Source organism: Anabas testudineus, chromosome 9, assembly GCF_900324465.2.
Source record: "Anabas testudineus chromosome 9, fAnaTes1.2, whole genome shotgun sequence".
Taxonomy (NCBI): Eukaryota; Metazoa; Chordata; class Actinopteri; order Anabantiformes; family Anabantidae; genus Anabas; species Anabas testudineus.
In genome coordinates this window covers 9627683-9647657 of record NC_046618.1, presented here as the reverse complement: position 1 = coordinate 9647657, position 19975 = coordinate 9627683, and the positions used below count along the sequence as shown (strand labels likewise).

Below are 19975 nucleotides of genomic sequence, written 5' to 3'. Positions count from 1 at the left end.
TTCACTGTGCTGTTGTGTTATGGTAAAGAGACGTAACACAGATGTCTTGCATTAGTTAGCTCTGCAAAATGAAAGTTGGTGTAGATTGCATTACAGCTCTCTGCTACAGAGACAAAGATTGCTGATGTGGTCTACCCATTATATTATGTTGCAGTAGAACATCTGGCTTTCACACTTACCACTGGTGTCTTTGTCCCTAAAGACATAAACCTTGCACTGCAAAGGTATTGTCTAACAATATGTGTCTGTGTGTGTGACTTCTGACAGGTGCAGTCCTACCTGCCTGCACTGGGAAGCTTAGCCCGGAGTCCCAGTGGGGCGCCCCCCAAGACTGGACCCACCCCCCAAAGCTGTACCAGTCAGGGAACCAGCTGCGGGTCAGTTACACACAGCTGTCAATCTATATAATGTTAGTCTCCCTGATACATTTTCACAAGAGCCTAAAGCAGAACATGTGAGAATGTACACGCAGAGGTGAGGGCTGCACAAAGCATACGTTATCAAACTGCCATCCTGTCAAATTACTTCAGTATCAGTGCTTTAGTTCGTTTTTGGCCATTTCTGTTGGCTAGTGTATCTAAAGTAACAGATGTATTCAACTATTCAACCAGCACTCTACTCTGCCTCCATTGTCAAGCTTCACATAGATTTAAAGCTATACAGCATGAGTCAAATGGTGAAAATGTACAGATCCGATGAGGAATCTGAGTAAAAGGGAACAAAGGAACACCTGGAGAGGGGATGAGTGCATGAGTGTGTGCGTGTGTGTGTGCGTGCGTGCGCTCTCACGGGGGTGTGGGGGTGGAGGGGGATGCATGACTCGGGGCACTGAGGGAAAGCTGGAGAGAGGCAAATGGAGGTCAGATGGAGCGTGAGGAGTTGGCATGTGATGGGTCATGCCCAGGTCCGATCGGTGTGTGTGAGGGGTGCAAAGGGAGGTTAGAACCCTCCTCACACACGCAGTGCTGAATCTGATTAGGAAAGGAAGCCAACACATAGGCGGACTAGGACTTCCCATCAGGCTTTTGTGTCCTCCCTTACGACCACCAGCTCTCAGCCTTCACCCTTTTTTGCTGATATTCCCTCTCGTATACACTAAATCCTACTGTGGATGCGATCGCACACACACTCTCTCCATACCTCATATCAGACATCTGCTGTTCTACCGGCAGGTAGTTGGCCTGGAGAAGGGCCAGCACCACCGGGGAGCAGGTTCATGTGAAGGCTACTGGTTCATGTACTGGCCAGATCCTCTCTTCCATCTTCACTGCTCTCTTCCTACTTTCTGCTCCCTCCCTCAGTTTTAAGCATTTAGTTGGTTTAATCATAGACATGAGAAGAAGTGAATAAAACAAGGAATGCAGTCTGTACGGGAGAGATAAAGAAATGCTAAAGGGCGTGTGAAATCATTTGACCCTGAAAGAAAGAATGAAATCAAAATGACAAAGTCTGTGATAAATTGTGAACAGAAACGAAAAGAAAATCTTATTTCCTTATTTTTCATGCTTGAATTTATGTTATTATACATGTTTTCAGTGATAGACGCTCATAATCAATTAACACATCTTTATGTTGAAGCATTTCTGAGTCTGACACCCTTCAATCTCTAAGCATTTTTTCAGTACAGTCCTCTCTGTGTTGTTGGAGCTGCTGCAACTCAGTAATAATTTAAACGTTTTATGTAAGAAATCAATAAAGAAATAATAAAAAAGTAGTGATATGCACATCACGAAGCTGCACAGGTATTTAAACAGAAATCGGTAAAATAAAATCTCCATGACGACATGTTAATCCCGCTTGCATCCTGTCAGCTTTGTAGTGCAGCTTTTTGTCTTATTTGCTTAAATCTGGAGTTTGGAGTTAATGTGCACATGTCACTTTTTCACTGATTAGCTGTATTTGTTGTGGGGAAACTTGTCAACCATGAAAACAAAACATTTTAAGGTTAGCAAAATGTGTTGTTTCATTAGAGGAGCAATGGTGTTAAATAGTTTTATTACTGTTTCATCTGTCAGCAGAGTATGAGACACAGTCCTGGCATGATGTTGGGTAATGGATTTATCAAAACAGTTCCTAAAGGTTGAGAGTAAACCACATAACCCCTTTATCTTTCATTTTGGTCTGAACGCATTGAACCGTTTTACTGTGACTCGAGGCTGCTGTACTATGAGAAACAGACAGCCTGGCATTTGGGCACATGTCCAAACCATCCCAAGCTGACAGGACGGCTGATTGACCGACTGTTTAGATGGCTGTTTGACTTGCCGGCTGGCTGCGTGGCAGTGAGTGCAGTTCGCAGAAGGGAAGCTGTAATTAAACTGAGGCTGTCCTCCTGCTGGCTTAATCAAGCTCTGTGCATTGCTGATGTCTTTTCAAACCATTTGAATATGTCGTTACGTCGGCTCCGTCTCTTCTGCGTTGACCTGTAAACAATCGATGTCAGCTGGATTTAGGAAAAGCCTGTAAATAGATCAACTCTACTAGTTTTTTTTTTTTATACGTAAATAGTGCTGATACAAAATGGAATGATTATAAAGCTTTCTCTGGCTCTGGCATTGGATGTGCACTTCTTGTTACCTCCATTAGTGCTCACAAGTTTCTTGAAAGTTGGCCTCCACAGACACACGATGCCCTAGGCCCAAATTGATAGCTGGCCTGTTGACAGCATACTGTCCTCCTAAAGTAGACCCTGAGGAAAGGAGAGACCTGAGCCTATACAAGCCAAGTGCTGTCAACCTCCACTGCTGCAAGCCTGTGTGGACAAGGGACACTTGGGTGAAGTGGTTTGAGCTGAGAAGTGGTATGCCCTCATCCTAGACACTGTTATGGACTGTCTCACAAAAGCACACATACACATAGAGCTCGTCTCATCTCTTCACAGCCTTGTCCCTGCTAATAACAAGCAACGTGACAGGACGTGTGTTTCCCCCTCACTGCTGGGAGCTCCTTCCTGGCTTCTGAACAAGCCAATTACCAGGGAACAAGCCTCTTCCCTGTAATACGGATGGCAGTCTGCTTCGATGCAACGCGCACGCACATGCACAGACGTATACACAGAAGACACCTGTCAGGCTTCTTGCAGGCAGATCTCCCATACCCACTCACAGGACTAGTGACAGCCCACAGCTATTAGCACGCCACCACTTTGAAGAGGCTTCACTTTCTTTTACTAGTTATTCCTCCTAATGTGCTTGCTCACATCGAATTCTCCGTCTCTGCGTTTGAGGCGTTAAGTGGGAGGAAAAGTGCTTTGGAGACGAGAATGGAGGACTGGGTGTGTGAAGTGTGTGTGTGTGTGGCCAACACAGTAGGGATTTGACAGATATTGTCAGATTTCATATAAGAAGATACAGCGCCACGAGGGATTCATTTGCTAATGGCACTTTTCACAGCACAGCGATGTCCCTTTCACTTTCTGTACCCCTGGGTCTACTCGCTGTCATGCTATAAGGGTCAGCTGTTGACACATTGGACTTGCATTGGAACTATGGGTAATCACCTATTGAATTACTGTAGGTTTAGTGTGTCCATGTATATTTTCTAATAACCACTTTGACCGTGCCATGTGTCTCCTCACAGAAGTCCGAGCTCTTTGGTGAAAAAAACAAATCAGGAGAAAGAGAACATCCCCAGAGGTTTGAACAGAGTCAACGCAGCAGGTATGGCATATGCACACACACACACACACATACACACACACACACACACACACACACACACACACACACACACACACACACACTGATGAACAATATAGCTTCAAATTTGCAAGGACCAGACTTTTAATGGACTGATGCACTGCACTGGGTCATCAGTAAAGAGGGACTCGATAGCTCTGTCATCACTTTCAGTTTAATGAAGAGCATATAATGTATGGAGAGAGTGATTGATTTGCATTGGACCACGCATCCATCTAGTCAGAGCCCATCTAGTTTCAGGGCAACTTGGCTGCATGTCGTCCTGTCGTGTATGTTCGGGGCAAAGTTTGTGCCATATCACCACCTCTGTATCAGACATCCTCCTCCACTCGTTCTATTCACATTGTAATTCAACACTGTGCCCTTTTTGTTTTGTTTTCCTCATGTCTTATTCACCTTTTTAAAAAAGTAATAGATAAATAAATAAATGGCACGGACAGAAATAATGGGTTTCACGCACAAAACAATAACACATATTAGTACGCACACAGTGCCTCGGATCTCCCTTTTAGGAATATTAAATGCTGCAATTAGGTGAGCGCTGCAGATATACAGTGGCTGCACTGGTGGAACTTCCCGCAATTAGAGACATGGCACTCTGTGTGAACTGTTGAAGGTGTCAGAGCTCATATCCCCCACCTGCACCTGATCAGAAAGGCCCTGTGCTGGTGCAAAGGAGGGGTGGAGGGTAAAGGAGAGGGAGTGGGGGGAGGGAGGGCTGAGGCAGGAGACTCAAGGCTGTTGGCATGTGTTGTTTTTCCACTACGTGATCTCTATACCGATGCGGTTGGCATTAATTTTTGATGAAGCACCGGCACAGCATCCTCCCCTCTCGCCCTCTCATCCCATCCCATTCTCTCTCTCTCTCTCTCCCTTCCTCTCCTTCTCTTAGAGGTTTTTCCCCCCACATATGTAAGCTCCCTTTCTTATATTCTGCACTTCTTTGCTTTGGAGCTTCTGCCTTGCCTCCTGGAACCTCGGTATCTTTGTCACAGTAGCTGAGAGAGGTTGAGGGATTTGGGATGAACTTCTCTTTTTCAGTCCCGTGTTTGCTTCTGGAAGCTCAGCAGAGGTTTCAATTTAAATCAGCCCGAATAAGCTGTTTGTAGAGCAACAAACAAGAACTACTGTGTGGGGGTTTTTCTCAGTGCATAAAATTGGTTTGCTCTTTGCTTTGTGTCATTTTTGAAACACACTTTTAAAGCTATCATTCATGCAGCATAATTGATAGACTGGGTTGACTGACTAAAAAATCAACTTCACTCATTAAGAACAGGTTCAAAAAGTTGCTGCTTTAACAAATAAAACAGCATTTCTTTTCTCTTTAAGTGAACTTAAAAGGGAAGTTACTCACGTAACCCCTGGACTGCTAAGGCTGTTCTAATAAACACACCTTGAAGCTGATTGAATTTCTGCATTTGATGGATTCTGTCTTAAAGGTTCAGAAGAAAAAGTTCATACCACCTTAAGCTGTTGTCAGATATTATGTTACTAGTCTTCATAACAGTACATGGAGTTTGTTGACCTTATGTAATTGACAGTATAGCTCCACCTAACTTGAGTGGATGTGTAGTCAGCCCAAGCATAATGCATCTGTCACATTACAACAATAACTCACTCATCATCTATTTTGTGATCTAAAGAATGAATTAAAAGATTTCATAATTGTGTATATTGATTATTTCACAATCGGTCAAAGCACACACGCTTTGTGTTTGTGTCTCATTGATTCTTCTCACTGAAGTGCCTCTGTTACGGTCCCTTGTTGTTTTTTGACTGATTAAATGAAGGTAATCCCACATTCAAACCTTAACTAGAGGATTTTTTAAATGATGTCACTTTAAGACCACCACATTCTTTTGAGTGAAAGCTGCAGTATTCTTGATTTGGGGGAAATTAATGTACCACCATTCCTCTCAGAGCAAGCAACAGCAGTAGCCTTCAAATAAGTTTTAATACATCTAACAACTGGCACAGAATACTTTTCTAACACATTCCTAACAAATAGCATTGATATAAGCCTCCAGCAGTTTTTTGGTCCAGGGATCATTGGGCCAAGCAGTACTTTACAGGAGTGTAGCCAGCAGACTAAGGGGTATAAAGAGCAACACATACATTTAACTTTTCTATTAAAGTGTAAAACGGGGGATTTATAGAAAAGGACAGGGGGATTTATCCTTTCCGTGCTTGTAAATGCTGAGCATGCAATTACCCCTATAATAGAGGCGTTGTGTCCAAATTGGAGCCATTAAAGTGATTTAACTGTGCGTGGATTGGCCCTGGCATTTGCGAGGATGTGTACACATGGGGTGTAGTGGAATGGGTGTTTAATGACAGCGTTTTAGAGTCCCTAATACAAGAGTAGCCCATGTTGAACAGTGACGTGCCACACAGTACAGCTTACCCATTAGGCACTGGAGTTTGGACTGGACTCCACGCAGTTTGTGTTTTTGATTTTTAGATTTGAACATGTCACACAACTACTGATTCTGCACAACCAGCAGTGTGTCAAATGTCTGCACTCTCCACTATATGTACAAAATACATACACGGCAGCTGATGAAGGGCTTAAAATAAGCACCAGCTTCATCAGCCTGGGCGACCTCATAACGTCTGAATGCTTGTGCTTTAGATTGTAAGTAATACATATTGTGTACTGTAAATCTGTCTATTCCTAGATTTCACTTGCTATTGGTCCTCAATATCAATGTCACTACATCACCGTAGGTTACACTCTTTAAACTTTCAGGAGTCTATTCAGTTCTGAATGGTTCCAACTATATGAGCCTGCAGGATCTGATGATATCTGATCAGCAGATCTGACGCCACCAACTATTAAACATCTGCTCCACTAATCTGTGTAATCTTGTCCAGATTGTTTGTAGAGGTTTGGTTTATGTGCAGAATGTGTTGAGTAATATTCTGTAAATGGTATTTGTTCTAAACTACATATAGTGAGAATTAAAAAAACTTTCAAATCACTTCTGTTCGGTTTTGCGTTGAAATTCTCGGGAGAACATGAATCATCCTGCTTTTGATAAACAGTCCTTCCATTTCCACTTTTTTTCCCCCCACTCTTCAACCTCTTTACTAGTAGCAAATGGCATTTAATGCATCTTCTGCATCCTCAAAGACACCTCCTGGAAGAAAAGGATTCTTAAATGAATAAATAGGATCCAGCATTTTCAATATTTTCACTACATGCTTTGAAATGCAGGAAACCCTTTCACGCTCTCCTCCACTGCTTCTCCTTTCTTGCCATCCTGCCTCCCCCTCCTCTCCTTCTCCACCTCTTTTTGCCCCAGACTGTGCTCCGTGTGCGCTGGAGTGAAGCCCCTGTACAGGCGTGGCGTCCTGGGGAGAGCTAGTAAAGCATTTATTACGGGCTTTGCAGTCCTGTATTATACTGGCAACCACAAAGCCACTCATGCTTGGCCTTTAACTTCCCTCTGAAGTTCAGCCATACATGAAAAGAGGGGGCTCTGGCCCAATAATATATTCCTGATTTACAATTGTATCAGGAAAAGTGAGACATGGGGTTCAGATGAAGAAAAAAGGGAAAATGGGGAAAGAAATTTGTGTTTAAAAATCGTCCGTTTTTTTGTCTTTTATTTTTTTCCATTCCTGTTCTCTGGTAGTTTGCTTATTAAATATCACGTGGTGACACTGGCAATGCCCAGCGGAGCTTTTGAACCCTGGATCTGTGAAGAATCCTTTTCGAGGCTTTGTGCGCGGTCTGTCTACCATAACTTCCTCTCAAGTAACAATGTAGGGACGAGCAGACAGGAAGCAAGACTACTTTCTCACCACCATACTCATTCGCTCGCCGACTGTCCTGATATTAACTTTGATGAGCTTGGTCTGTAACTGGGAAATCTTTGTGTCTAGAAAAAAGGAAGCTAGCGAGGCAAACTTTCAATCTAAAAATCTTTCCTCCTCTTTTTTTTTTTTTTTCTCCCTGGAAAGATCTTCCCCTTTTCTCATCACTCTTCTTAAATCGCATCCTCATTGGCGGGTCGTACTTTTTTAGGTCAGGCATTTTTTTGGTGTTTGGGGACATTTCTGTGGCATTTTATTGGTTTGTTCACCATAAGAAGGGGGACAATGGGCAGGACATTGGGCACACCCTAATTTTGTTTTTTTTTTTCCCCCTCTTCTCTTCCGCCTCTTCCATCTTTTGGGTGTGTTTGTCCATTGTGTGTGTCCTGGTCGAAGGAGAGACCCTCCTCCACAGAGCTTGCAAGAGGAACCAAGTGGAAACGGTGCTTCAGATCCTTGCGCTTCCTGGCACAGACGTCAACGTTAAAGGTAAGACTTTTTCGCTTTCCTTCTCACTGTAACCCCTGTCTCACCGTCATCTCACTTCACTCACTGCTCTAGGGTTTCGAGGAGCGATTAACATTGGAGGGGGGAGGCGGGGGGGGGGGGGGCAAGATAGGAGTGAGTGTGCGTCATCATTGAGGTTAACCTTTAGCTAAAATGTAAAGGGTGTGTCTAGGAAGAGCAGGATGGGTTTGGAGGCTCAGATTTATAGATTAACGGTCACTTTGCTAAGTGAATTGAATGCCTTTTGATATTTCAGAGTGACTTTCTTTTGTCCCTTTAGGTCAAATATAATGACTTGCCCTCCTTTTATGGAAATGTTGTGCTGTTTCAAAGGTTTCTCCAATTTTGCGATCGCCCTTTATTGCAGCCTAAATTAACTTGCATCTCGGCAGGAGAGTTATGCAAGAAGTGATGTCCAAAATGTGATCACACAGAACTGTGGACAAAATGGTAAAATTACCGTTGTCACCTTGCATGTGTCTCTCAAAATGAGGCCCATACCCTATTAAGACAGGCTGAACATTTTCGGTTGTGCACTTCACACCAGACACAACAATTCTGCATTATGGTATTCTTCAAGTGGGCTATTTTTTCCTCCAGAATACAGAATAAAATTGCTATAAAACACAAGAAGATGGACTAAACTGTTCTAATGGTTCATATAATATGTAGGAAACCTGAATACTGTTAACCTTAAATGCATATAACAATTAGAATTAGAATTGTAAAAATATAAAATGAAACAAATTGTAGCATCCTTCGTTCATTTGTGTTAATCTATCACATAGATAAATCATCGATATTATTATAAAAGTTGTAAAAAAACAGAGTGGTAAGAAAAAGTATGTGAACCTTTTGGAATTTCCATGGTTTTCTGCATTAACTTGTCAAAAATCGTGACCTGATGTTCATCTAAGTCAAGAATTAACAAATATGATATTCAGACCTGCACATTGTTCAAGAGGAATTTTAGCCCATTCTTCCTGCAGAAATGCGATTATATTCTTTGGACGTCTCATGTGTGACTCTCTTCAAGTGGTTCCATAACATCTCTGTTGGGTTGAGGTCTGGACTCTGACTTAGCCACTCCAAAAGGCGGATTTTGTTTTTTCTGTTGCCATTCTGTTGTGTGTTTTGGGTCATTGTCCTGTTGCATCAACTAACTTCTACAGAGTTTCAGCTGACATCAATGTTCATTTTAGTAAGCAGCACCTTCCTTCGTGGTGTTGTTTTACCTACTGTAGACTCATGAACACAGATGTTAGCCAGTTCCAATGATGGCTGTTACTCTGGGTTGTTCCTTTACGTCATTAATGTTGAGCTTGCAAGGTCATTTTAACTGGTCGCAAACTAGTAGAGTAGAGTAGAGTAGAGTAGAGTAGAGTAGAGTAGAGTAGAGTAGAGTAGAGTAGAGTAGAGTAGAGTAGAGTAGAGTAGAGTAGAGTAGAGTAGAGTAGCCACAGTCTCAAAAAAGTTTCTCCATTTGTAGGTTGTTTTCTTAACTGTAGACTGGTGAATTTCTATAGTCTTTGATTCACTTTGTAACCCTTTCCAGCTTTATGTAAATTCTTGATCATAAATCCTCTGAAAGCTCCTTTTGGTGAGGCATGGATCACATATTCTTCTTGTGCTGAGCAAACTCAAAAAGTTTGTGTTTTTTGTCAGTGGAAGTAGCTCTAGTCCACAACTCCTACCACTAAATTTTCTTAACTAACTGTTAACACCTGACTCCAATTAGCATTTTTGAAGTATTCACATACTTTTTCCACTTGCACTGTGAGGTTTCTATGGTTATTTTCAATGAAAAATGAAAAATGAGACATGAAAGTTCAGAATTATTTTTGTGTTATTACGTTAGGCGCATTGAATTTGTTAATACTCTTGACTTAGATGAAGATCAGATCACATTTGATGACAAATTATGCAGTAAATACTTGCTACTTTTTAAGTTTTTAATTCTTCGGGGTCAAAAACAACTTAGCAGTGGATTTTCTCACTGATGCCAATTGTACATATCATCATGACGCTCCCTAGAAATTGTCCCATATCATACTTTGATGTACATATTTCTTTCAGCTACTTGGTACTTAATATTTTATCTATTGTGTGTGTGTGTGTGTGTGTGTGTGTGTGTGTGTGTGTGTGTGTGTGTGTGTGTGTGTGTGTATGCGCGCACGTTTGGGCATTTGTGCATGCTTGGTTTGTTGACTATCTAGATTATGCAGGCTGGACTCCTCTACATGAAGCGTGTAATCATGGCAGCACTGCATGTGTGGAGGCTTTGCTACGTCACCACCCCACCCCTGTGCTTAATAACCAGGTGTGCGGAGTCAGTCCGCTGTACGACGCCTTGTTAAACGGATACATGGACATCGCCAAAATGTTACTGGAGCACGGAGGTAGGTAAACTTCACCACATAAGGTACAAAGCATGACACTAACTACTGGATGTTTAAGATTTACTTTAATTTACTTTAATTTGGCCTTTAATAGAAAACTCTAAACTTTAAAAATATTATTCTTATACATAATATTGGTCTGAGGCATTGCATTCATAAACTAACTTGTAGGATCGGTAATTATTATAATATATACAATGAAGTAAAAAAGTAACCTTGTTTGTATATATTTATTATTACTAATTTATTACATTAAGCTAATGCTTACTGACTATGACTATGCCAACCAGAACATTATTTGATTTTTCCTTTTTTTAAGCTCTTGCTGTTTTATTTTGTCAGTACCATGACTTACGCAGGGACAATTAAAAACTGCTCCTCTAACTACATGTTACGTGTTTGTATTTCCTAATTTGATGGCATATACTCAACTGTTTTCATATGTCCTTAGGTAATCCATCTTCCTTGAAACAATTCATTAAACCAAATGGTGCCCGTCACATTGATGGAATCATATAATGTTAAAATAAAACACCTTTAACTTGTTTGGCCAGTTGGCTGCCAAGCGAGTTAATCTGTAGAATTAGCCATTTAGCTAATGATTTACTGCAGTGGTGGGCTGCATGTCACTGCTGCTGTAGCCAAGACAAGCTTTCAATTTAATGTAGCCAACAAATGCATGAGAGCCTTAACTGACAGATTGAATGCTGCTTTCGACCTCATTAGCAGGGACATTTTTATCTTAACTAGCCTCCTGACAGAATGAAGGACCTGTTGATTGGGGCTTTAAAGGGGAACTCCACCACTTCAACACATCAAGTTCACTTTTTAAAATGCAGTTGTCTAGTTTTTGGCTGCATCACATCTAGATCATCTACACCAGCTTACCCTCTGCCTCCACCACTTGTCTTCATAATCTTCATACAATCCTGCACTGCAGTGTCTGTCCAAACAGATTACAGCATCGCATCACAACATGTCTGTAAATGTCTTGTTGATGAGATTAAAGGAGTCATGATCCGCCGTTTGCAAAATTCACATGCGCGTTTTTGTGGGAATGTGTCACAACACAACTAGTTTGGTGTCTGCATGTTCGCGTGCCACATACAGTCTGAGCTCAGGAGGGTTGAAGTGAGCCTGACGGGTGTTGGCGCCCAGGAGAAAGTGCAGTAGCTGGGTGTGCGACAGCAGGTAGCAGAGGAAAGTGCGTGTGGGTGGGTGTGTGTGTGTTTGTGGGGAGGGGTGCCATCTCCCAGCATTGAACAAGTCTCCCATGTAACATACCTCTGCCTCTGCTCACTTCTCAGTTTGACTAATTATAGTTAATTTGATTCGACTTTCCCATTAACACATGTACATATTCTGTCCTCAAAAAATAAATTAGACTGGGATTGTTTAGTCCCGGAGAGGAAACAAGAGAGCACAGCTTTTTTTTTTTTTTTTTTTCCTTCATTCCTCAGTAACAGGAGGGAGAGCAAATTAAAAGAGGTCAGACGAAGAAGCAGCTATCTGTATCAGTAAAATTAGAAGAGAAAGAGAGAGGGAGTTCTGGTGTGTGTGTGTGTGTGTGTGTGTGCGTGTGTGCGCTGCAGACGTCTGGCCTGCTGTCTAGGCCAGGTCTCCTCACAGGGACCAAGCAGAACAACAGAAATGAGAATAGTCTCAATTTGAAACACCTGCAGGCTTGTACATTATACTTCTTTTTCTGACTCGCTCTCTGACTGTTTGCTATTTCCTCATGCGGTTTGTCTAAAGGCTACAGCAGGGAGTTAGTGAGGAGGTGGTCCTCTTCACTCCAGGCCATACTGTCTCTCTTGGTCTTTTTTTTCCATGATCCATCTGGTTGCCAAGGACACCATCAATAGGCTTAGTCATTTTATTCACCTTCTTGTTTAGATCTTTAAGTCCAGGCTGTTAAATGTGGAAAATTTACTGTAGGGGGTATATTGTGCTTAGTTACCCTAACCGTGTTTATGTTTCTGCTCATTCCAGTTTTCTCTCTAAACTCAAGCGGGACTTGCATTTCTAACACCCATGCATCCTACTACTTTTAAAATTTTAGCCAGGGAGACTCAACACACCATCCCATGACAGGAAAACAGGCTAGTGGGCCACATGCATTCCCAATCCTCTCTCTGGTTTATTCTCTAATTGCCTGCTGCATCTTCTGAAACTATATTTTTCATTGAGGCATTCACCCTGTTGTCCTAGTTGTTTCCAACAGACAGGCTGAACCTAGTTGCCAAGGTTTCGTTAGGCCAGAGAGGGCAACACTGACACTGGCACACCAACAAAGCTTTTATTTGGGAATGATCTCACCCCTTTGTAAGCCTGTCTGCTTGGAGGCCTGTGCTCTGTATCAATGTGTGTGTGTGTGTGTGTGTGTGTGTGTGTGTGTGTGTGTGTGTGTTTGTGTTTGTGTTTGTGAGTCTGTATTTGTAGGGGTGAATTGTAGGGGGGAGGAATGGATAAATCCTACCCCCCACCCTCTCTACCTCAGTCCCTGCAGGCTTATGGAGCTGGCAAGAAAAGGATGCCATGGCTGAGGGCAAGGCTGACTCTGCTCCCCTTCTCCCTCCTCCCATTGCCCAAGGCTGCCCCTCATGACCCTATATATAAGTGTATGTGATTGCAGGTGTGTGTGTGTGTGTGTGTGTGTGTGTGTGTTTGTATGGCTTGATTTTACACACTATGTAAGTGTCCTTGGCTGTATATTAAGGTGTATGTGTATGTATGCACAAATGTTTTCCTGAATCTCAATTGCTGTAATGAGCGTATCCTGGCTTGGAATTAAGTATCTGTTAGTGTGTGAGTGTGTGTATGTGTGTGTATGTGTGTGTATGTGTGTGTATGTGTGTGTATGTGTATGTGTGTGTATGTGTGTGTATGTGTGTGTATGTGTATGTGTGTGTATGTGTGTGTATGTGTGTGTGCGCGCTGATGCTCCTTGTGCCCCTTCCTCAGCTGGTAGGAGTGTTTAAATTTTGCAGGGTGGCCGGGGCAGCTGGTTTCCCTGATTGGAATGGAAAATGGCCTTTAGCTGTGCAGTTCAGAGCTGGCACACATACACACACACACACACACACATACAGAGGAGGCGTGTCAGTGAGCAAAAGGGGGTGGAGAAATAAAGCTGAGAGCCTTTAAGCTGTCACTACTCTGCCCTGTGACTATAATCGCTGATGGCGTTTTCTCAATACAGCCCACCGTGTTAGTAAGCACAGCAAGCCCCTCTCAACTTGTAAACACACACACAGATTTGCTGTCTTTTTACTGTAGATGCTCGAAGGGGAAAGATTATAGGAGCAGAAAGAAAATTGTTCAGGCATGTATAAATGTGTTTTTGTGTGTGTTTTTAGTTCTACGTCTAATACTTAGGCTTGAGTTATGTTTAAGAAAGCAGGAGAGGTCGCTACATGACAAACTCTTAACCTTCTTTTAAAGGTTGGATAGTGTAGTGGTAAGATCGCTGCCCCTCTAAGTGGGAGACTGGGTCCAATTCCCAGCTGTGGCCTACCTACCTCACGCTTACCCTGTCAAGTTACTTTGGATAAAAGCATCTGCCGAATTAATAAATGTTAATGTTTGAGGATTTTTGTACATCTTATATACACGCAAGTATTTGTGGGGCAGAAAGATGTAATTTGCTCAGTGACACAGGAAACACATAGTCGCCTTGGACCACTGTAGGTCGTCATGTTTGTCTCTGTGTGTTTGTGAGTTTGAGTTTGACCAAACATGGCTACAGCATTAGAAACAAATTCTACCTACTTTTGATGTTTTGACTGTTTTAACGAAAACTGAGAAAGTGCAACCTCGTAAAATTCGAATTCTTGGCAGAGCCCAGCTGAGATTGTACGGGTGTACCTAATAAAGTGGCCAGTCAGTGTGTATATACACAGGTAGTGCTTTAGACACACTTGGGCCTCTTTGCTGTCAGCACAGTAAAGCAAGTTCATTCTGTTCAGCACTTATTTCCCTGTGGGTCCTAAACTGGCAACTACGAGGAGCTGAGCGCTCGCACTGTTAGAGGTGAAGCTGTGTTAGGGAGCCCTCGGCTTCATTCGGGTGTGTTGATGTTTCAGCTGCACGTTTCTCCAGGCTGTATTTCAAGGACTTCCCTCACTGGGAGTTTTCACCTAGATTCTTCTTCTTCTTTCTCCCCTTTTACTGCCTGTCTCTTCCCCCCCCAACCTTTCTTTCTGCTTTTTTTCGGGTGGTTGCCAGGATTAAGTCTGGAGCTCGATCCAACAGTCTCCCCGGTTGTTCTTCACAGAACTCCGAGAGGAGGGCGAGACCCTTTTTTCAGAAAAAGCCTGTGTTTTGTACAGATGAGGGCCTGTGAGGATAGATAGTTACTAAAGGTGTTTTGCAGGCTACTTGTGCCCAGCGCCACCTTTGTAATGCACAAACACACACATCCTGCTCTTTTTCCCCAAAAATGAAGCTGCTACAGCATTTAGTGAGCGTGAAGGCCACCTGGAGCTATCTTTTGTGAAAAGGAAAGGGCAGAGGCCAAGGAACATTAAACCATTTTTATTTAATTCATTGTTCTCTTTCACCTACAAGGTTTAGTTGGAATTTAATGTTGTATATTTATTTGTAAGGGCTACATGATAATTGAACATGGTGAATTTATGTTGAAAACATGCTCCTTCCATCTACAAACAAAGCTGAGTTTCAAGGTTTAGGTCGGGGTTTTTTTTTTTTTTAGGTCTTGTTGGCTAGAGATGATTTTGTTTTGTTGGTCATGAAGATCGTTCTCTGTCTCTGCTTTCCAACTCTGAACTTCAATCATACACTCCATGTGTACAGTGTATTCACACTTTATGTCACAGCCTTATATCAAAATGGATTCAATGGATTATTTTCCTCAATATTTTACAGAAGATACACCATAATGACAATGTGAAAGATGTTTGTTTGGAATCTTTGCAAATTGATTAAAGGTTTTGACTGCTCAATACTTTGTTGAAGCTCCTTTAGCACCAAATTCAGCCTCGAGTTCTTTTGACTATGATGCTACAAGCTTGGCACAGCTATTTTTGGGCAGTTTCTCCCATTCTACTCTTAGGCTCCATCAGGTTGGATTGGGAGCATCGGTGCACAGCCATTTTCAGATCTCTCTAGAGATGTTCAATCAGGTTGGCTCTGTCTGGGCCTCTCAATTTTTGTTTGTTTGTTATCTTGAGCAGTTTGCTTTGTGCTTTCGTTGTGCTTTCATTGTCCTGTTGAAAGATGAACCAACGTCCATGTCTGAGGTCCAGAGCGCTCTGGAACAGGTTTTCATCAAGGATGTCTCTGTATATTTCTGCATTCAAATTTCCCTCAATCCTGACTAGTCTCCCAGTTCCTGCTGCTAAGAAACATCCCCACAGCATGGTGCTACCACCACCAGTTAGTTAATGGTGCCTGGTTTCATCAAGACATGACAGTTGGCATTTAGGATAAAGAATTCAATCTTTGTTTCATCAGACCAGATAATTTTGTTTCCCATGGTCTGAGAGTCCTTCAGGTGCCTTTTGGTAAACTCCATGTGGACTGTCATGTGACTTTTACTGAGGAGTGGTTTCCATCTTGCTAATCTACCATACAGACCTGATTGGTGGACTGCTGCAGAGATGGTTGTTCTTCTGGAATGTTCTTCTCTCTCCACAGAGAAACACTGGAGCTCTTTCATTTGGTCACCTCCCTGACTAAGGCCCTTCTCTCTCGATTTCAAATATCTCAAGGAGGATCAGTGGAAACAGGACGCACCAGAACTCAATTTTGACTGTCATGACAAAGACTGTAAATACTTATGTACATGTGAGAAATTTACAAAGATTACAAACTTCTTTTACGTTGTCATTATGGGGTATTGTTTGTCAAATTTTTTGGAAAATAATGAATGAATTTAATTCATTTTGGAATAAGGCTGTAACAGAAAATGTGGAAAAAGTTGCACTTTGAATACTTTCTGGACAAACTGTATGAAGAGGTGGTACTCTTTTTGTTCAAATTACATTGATAGAAAATATGGGCAAGGGAAGAATTTAGGCCCTTTTGAGGTTTGTTCGCAATTAGTCAACAATAGGTGTTGAAATTGAATTCTGGTGGTTGTGGCGTGGTTCATATAGTGTAAAATAAGACATTAAACAGAAGTAAACTGTGTGTATACTTAATGTGTACATAATGTTCTCAATGACGAGCGAAACCATGCACTATATGTGGAGTGTTCTACTTAAATTGTCTTAGTTAAAAACACATCCTCCAGCTTGCTTCTGAGTTCTGAAGTCTTCTAAAGGAACTATATTACTATACTATACTGCAATATAGTGTGAGTATTAATGGAATCAAAGAAAAGTGTTTGCTGTTTGCTTGCACAATACACAAGTGTGGCATATTATTAGAACTGAGCTGGAGAACAGCTCAGAGCAATGATTAGCCTTTTCTGATTCAGGAGACCAGTTAAGAGTTCATTTAGTGCTCCACTTTCATTATTTAACATGCTAATTGCCTGGTGATCAGCATCCAGCAAATCAGCGTATATCTGATGGCCTTACTCACCAGAGTTGTTGAAGTGGCAGGGGATTACACAGAGCTAGCAGCTGTTGTCTATGCTTTGACATCATACTTTACTGTATCTGCTCCACCTTCACCAAAAGGCTATGATCCCACTGTAATCTGCGCCTGTCCACCCTGTGTTTGGGTGGACAGCTCAGCAACATCGCACAGCTTGCTAAGATGACATTCCCCTGTGACTTTCACTGGCTTTTGTGACAGTAGTATGAATTCAGAAGGGAAATAAAGCTGAGACCATGTAGTACTGTTCCCTGTCCCCTAATATTGGATATTGGCATGACTGCTTCAACTTATGTAACCTAAACAGGCTCTCCCCTCCATGTTTTTAATATTTTTAATATCAATGTGCAAAAATGGGACAAAAACACCACTGAGTGTTCATACACAGTTGCTTAAGCAAAGGGGGGATTTCTGCATCTGATTCCTCTCCGCTGGCTGTGTAGTGCTTCACTTGGTTGCTCTAGTCACTAGCTAGCAGCTCCCACAGGATGTGTGATGCTGTGCCCCTGGCTGCAGTTCACACAGTCACACAGCCTCTCTTTTTTGGTCAGTTAGAGGCAAAGAGAGAGAGAGAGAGAGAGAGAGGGAGTGGGGATGTTTACCATGCTGTGGAGCTGCCTGCTTCCCAGCTTGTCTGCCTCTGCCTCAGACTAGAGACTGAGAGAGAGAGAGAGACATAGGGGGAGGGTGCACTGCATCTTTCTTTCCATCCCTCCCTCTCTGGTTTTTGCGCCAATTTTCCCCTCCTCCACTCTCACTTTTATATTTCTTGTCTTTGCCTGCCCTCTAAAGGCCAAAGGGCTTTGCGCTCTGTGTGTGTGTGTGTGTGTGTGTGTGTGTGTGTGTGTGTGTAGCTGACTGCATCTGGCTGGTGCATCATGCACTTTTCCTCCCTCTGCTTCAGCTTCAGAGCTGTACACACACAAACGATGGTGTAATTATCCTCTGCTCTCATGTAGTCCCACAGGTGGTGTATTTATCTCAACCACAGCGTATCCGACACCCAGCACCAATACCTGGATTCACTTCAGTCAGTGTCTCTGCACCAACACCATGTCCCAGCATCTAGTCTCAAAACTGTGTGAATATACTGTATCTATGTGTATTACACTGTAAATGAAACATTATGCCATTTTCCTGTTTTCTGTTATAAAATGTATAATTCAGCACTGACACTGTAGTTGAACTGTGTGGCAGGACATTCGGGACATCCTAATAAGCGTAAAAAAAACACAATTTGATGCTTAATGGTAGTAAGAGAGAAAGTCAGGCAGGTAAATATGCAGATGTGACAATTGGCAGCGAACACATTTTGACACGCAGTTAGCTTTCAAGCAGACAGATCTACAATCAAACATGCAGCTGTACAGTCGGTCGCGCAGGCTTTCAGGTGAGCTGAGCCCAGGGCCGTGCTGCAGGGGCCTCCTCCTCCCCACACCAGAGCTATTCTTGTGGTTTGGAGCCTGTCTGTCAGCCAGGTTTGGCACAATGATGGCAGAGAACTGTAAAACTGTGTTCAATCCTCCATGTCTTTCTCTCGTCCCGATGTCTTGCGTCTTATATGCAAGAGCAAACGGCTGCGATTGATGTGGGATAAACTTTCGTTTCAGATAGTTACTGGATATTTGACATGCAGCGTAAACGCTGCTTTGTCCCATGCCATTTTCTCATGAGAAGAGAAAATAGAAATAGAAGTCGTTTTAGTTGATGCATGGTGTTCATGCATTCTTAGACTCACTGATGTAAAGCAACTGGATGTAAGCAAATGTATTGTCCTCCCTTCTTGTTTTCCTCCAGCTTTGCACAGGGCTTAAAGGCCCTGAGCAGAGCTCAGTCCAACACGGGTTCGGTCAAAGAAGGACATAAGACGGAACACACTGTGTAGAAAACCAGTCTTAGTCTGGAAGGGACGGATCGATTTCTGAGCATACCTGGAGTTGCATGTACCTACCTACATCCACACTACTGGTGGACCTGAACCTTTGTGCAACATGTCAAGCCATGGTTGGCTTCACACATTACAGCCACTCCTACTGGATGAGCATAATGGCGCGGACAGCTTGTTATAGAAACCTAGTGATTATGACCTGCTGTGAAGAACCTCACTCTCTCTCACACACCACGTCGCTCTGTCTCCCTCACCCTCCCCTCTGCCTTTCTCTTGTGGCCACTTTGATCAAATCTGTGCTCTTACGTCCTTGACTGCTGCCCCCGATGCCTGACCTCTGCATTTGAAATTTCCCTGCTTATGTAAAAGTTTATGTAGATTAATGCCACAATTTATGCAGATTGAGTTTTTGCCACTCAGGCTTGAAGCACTAAAAGGTAGATGAGCGCTGACCTTCCCCGCTAACAGCTACGTGAGCTCTCACCGATTATCTCATAACTACAGCACACAGTGTTAGTTCTGTTGCAGACAGAGAGATAAAGAGCAATTTCAGAATTCATAACGTTACATTTTTTCACCTTTTTTTTTAAACAATTTAATTTTAAGCTATTTAAAACAAGGCTGTTTTTTCGTTGAAATGTCATTTGGGAGGCAGAGTAAGTGTGGTGTAAACTGCCCGTCCAAAAAAAAAATCCCACACACAAATATTTCGTTGTTCCGCCTTTAGCTTTGATTACAGCACGCAATCTCTGTGGCATCATTTTGATAAGCCTCTGCAATGTCACAACATTTATTCCCATCCAGACTTGCATTCAGTTTTTTGCCAATATTATATATTGATGATGGGATAGTCGGACTGCTGCGCAAAGTCTTCTCCAGCACATCCCAATGATTCTCCATGGGGTTAGGGTCTGGACTCTGTGGTGGCCAATCCATGAGTAAAAAATTATGTGTCATGCTCACTAAATCACTCTTTAACAATTTAAGCTTGATGAATCCTGGTGCCAGCTTAAACGAAATCATCCATGCAGTACTTATCCAATGAGGGTTATACCTATTTGCTTATTTAAATTCAGGTGATAACTTTTTTTTATTTTTTT

At 42.4% G+C, this 19975-nt stretch overlaps 1 protein-coding gene across 1 annotated transcript in view; it reads left to right on the top strand.

The window, feature by feature from the left end:
* The window catches only part of slf1 (SMC5-SMC6 complex localization factor 1), a 28940-nt gene that overhangs the window by 5471 nt on the left and 3494 nt on the right, over nt 1–19975 (top strand). The window contains exons 14-17 of the mRNA XM_026343340.1: nt 268–377; nt 3580–3659; nt 7914–8006; nt 10241–10423. Of these exons, the coding sequence (XP_026199125.1) occupies nt 268–377; nt 3580–3659; nt 7914–8006; nt 10241–10423 (466 nt within the window). The remainder of the gene's footprint in view (nt 1–267; nt 378–3579; nt 3660–7913; nt 8007–10240; nt 10424–19975) is intronic.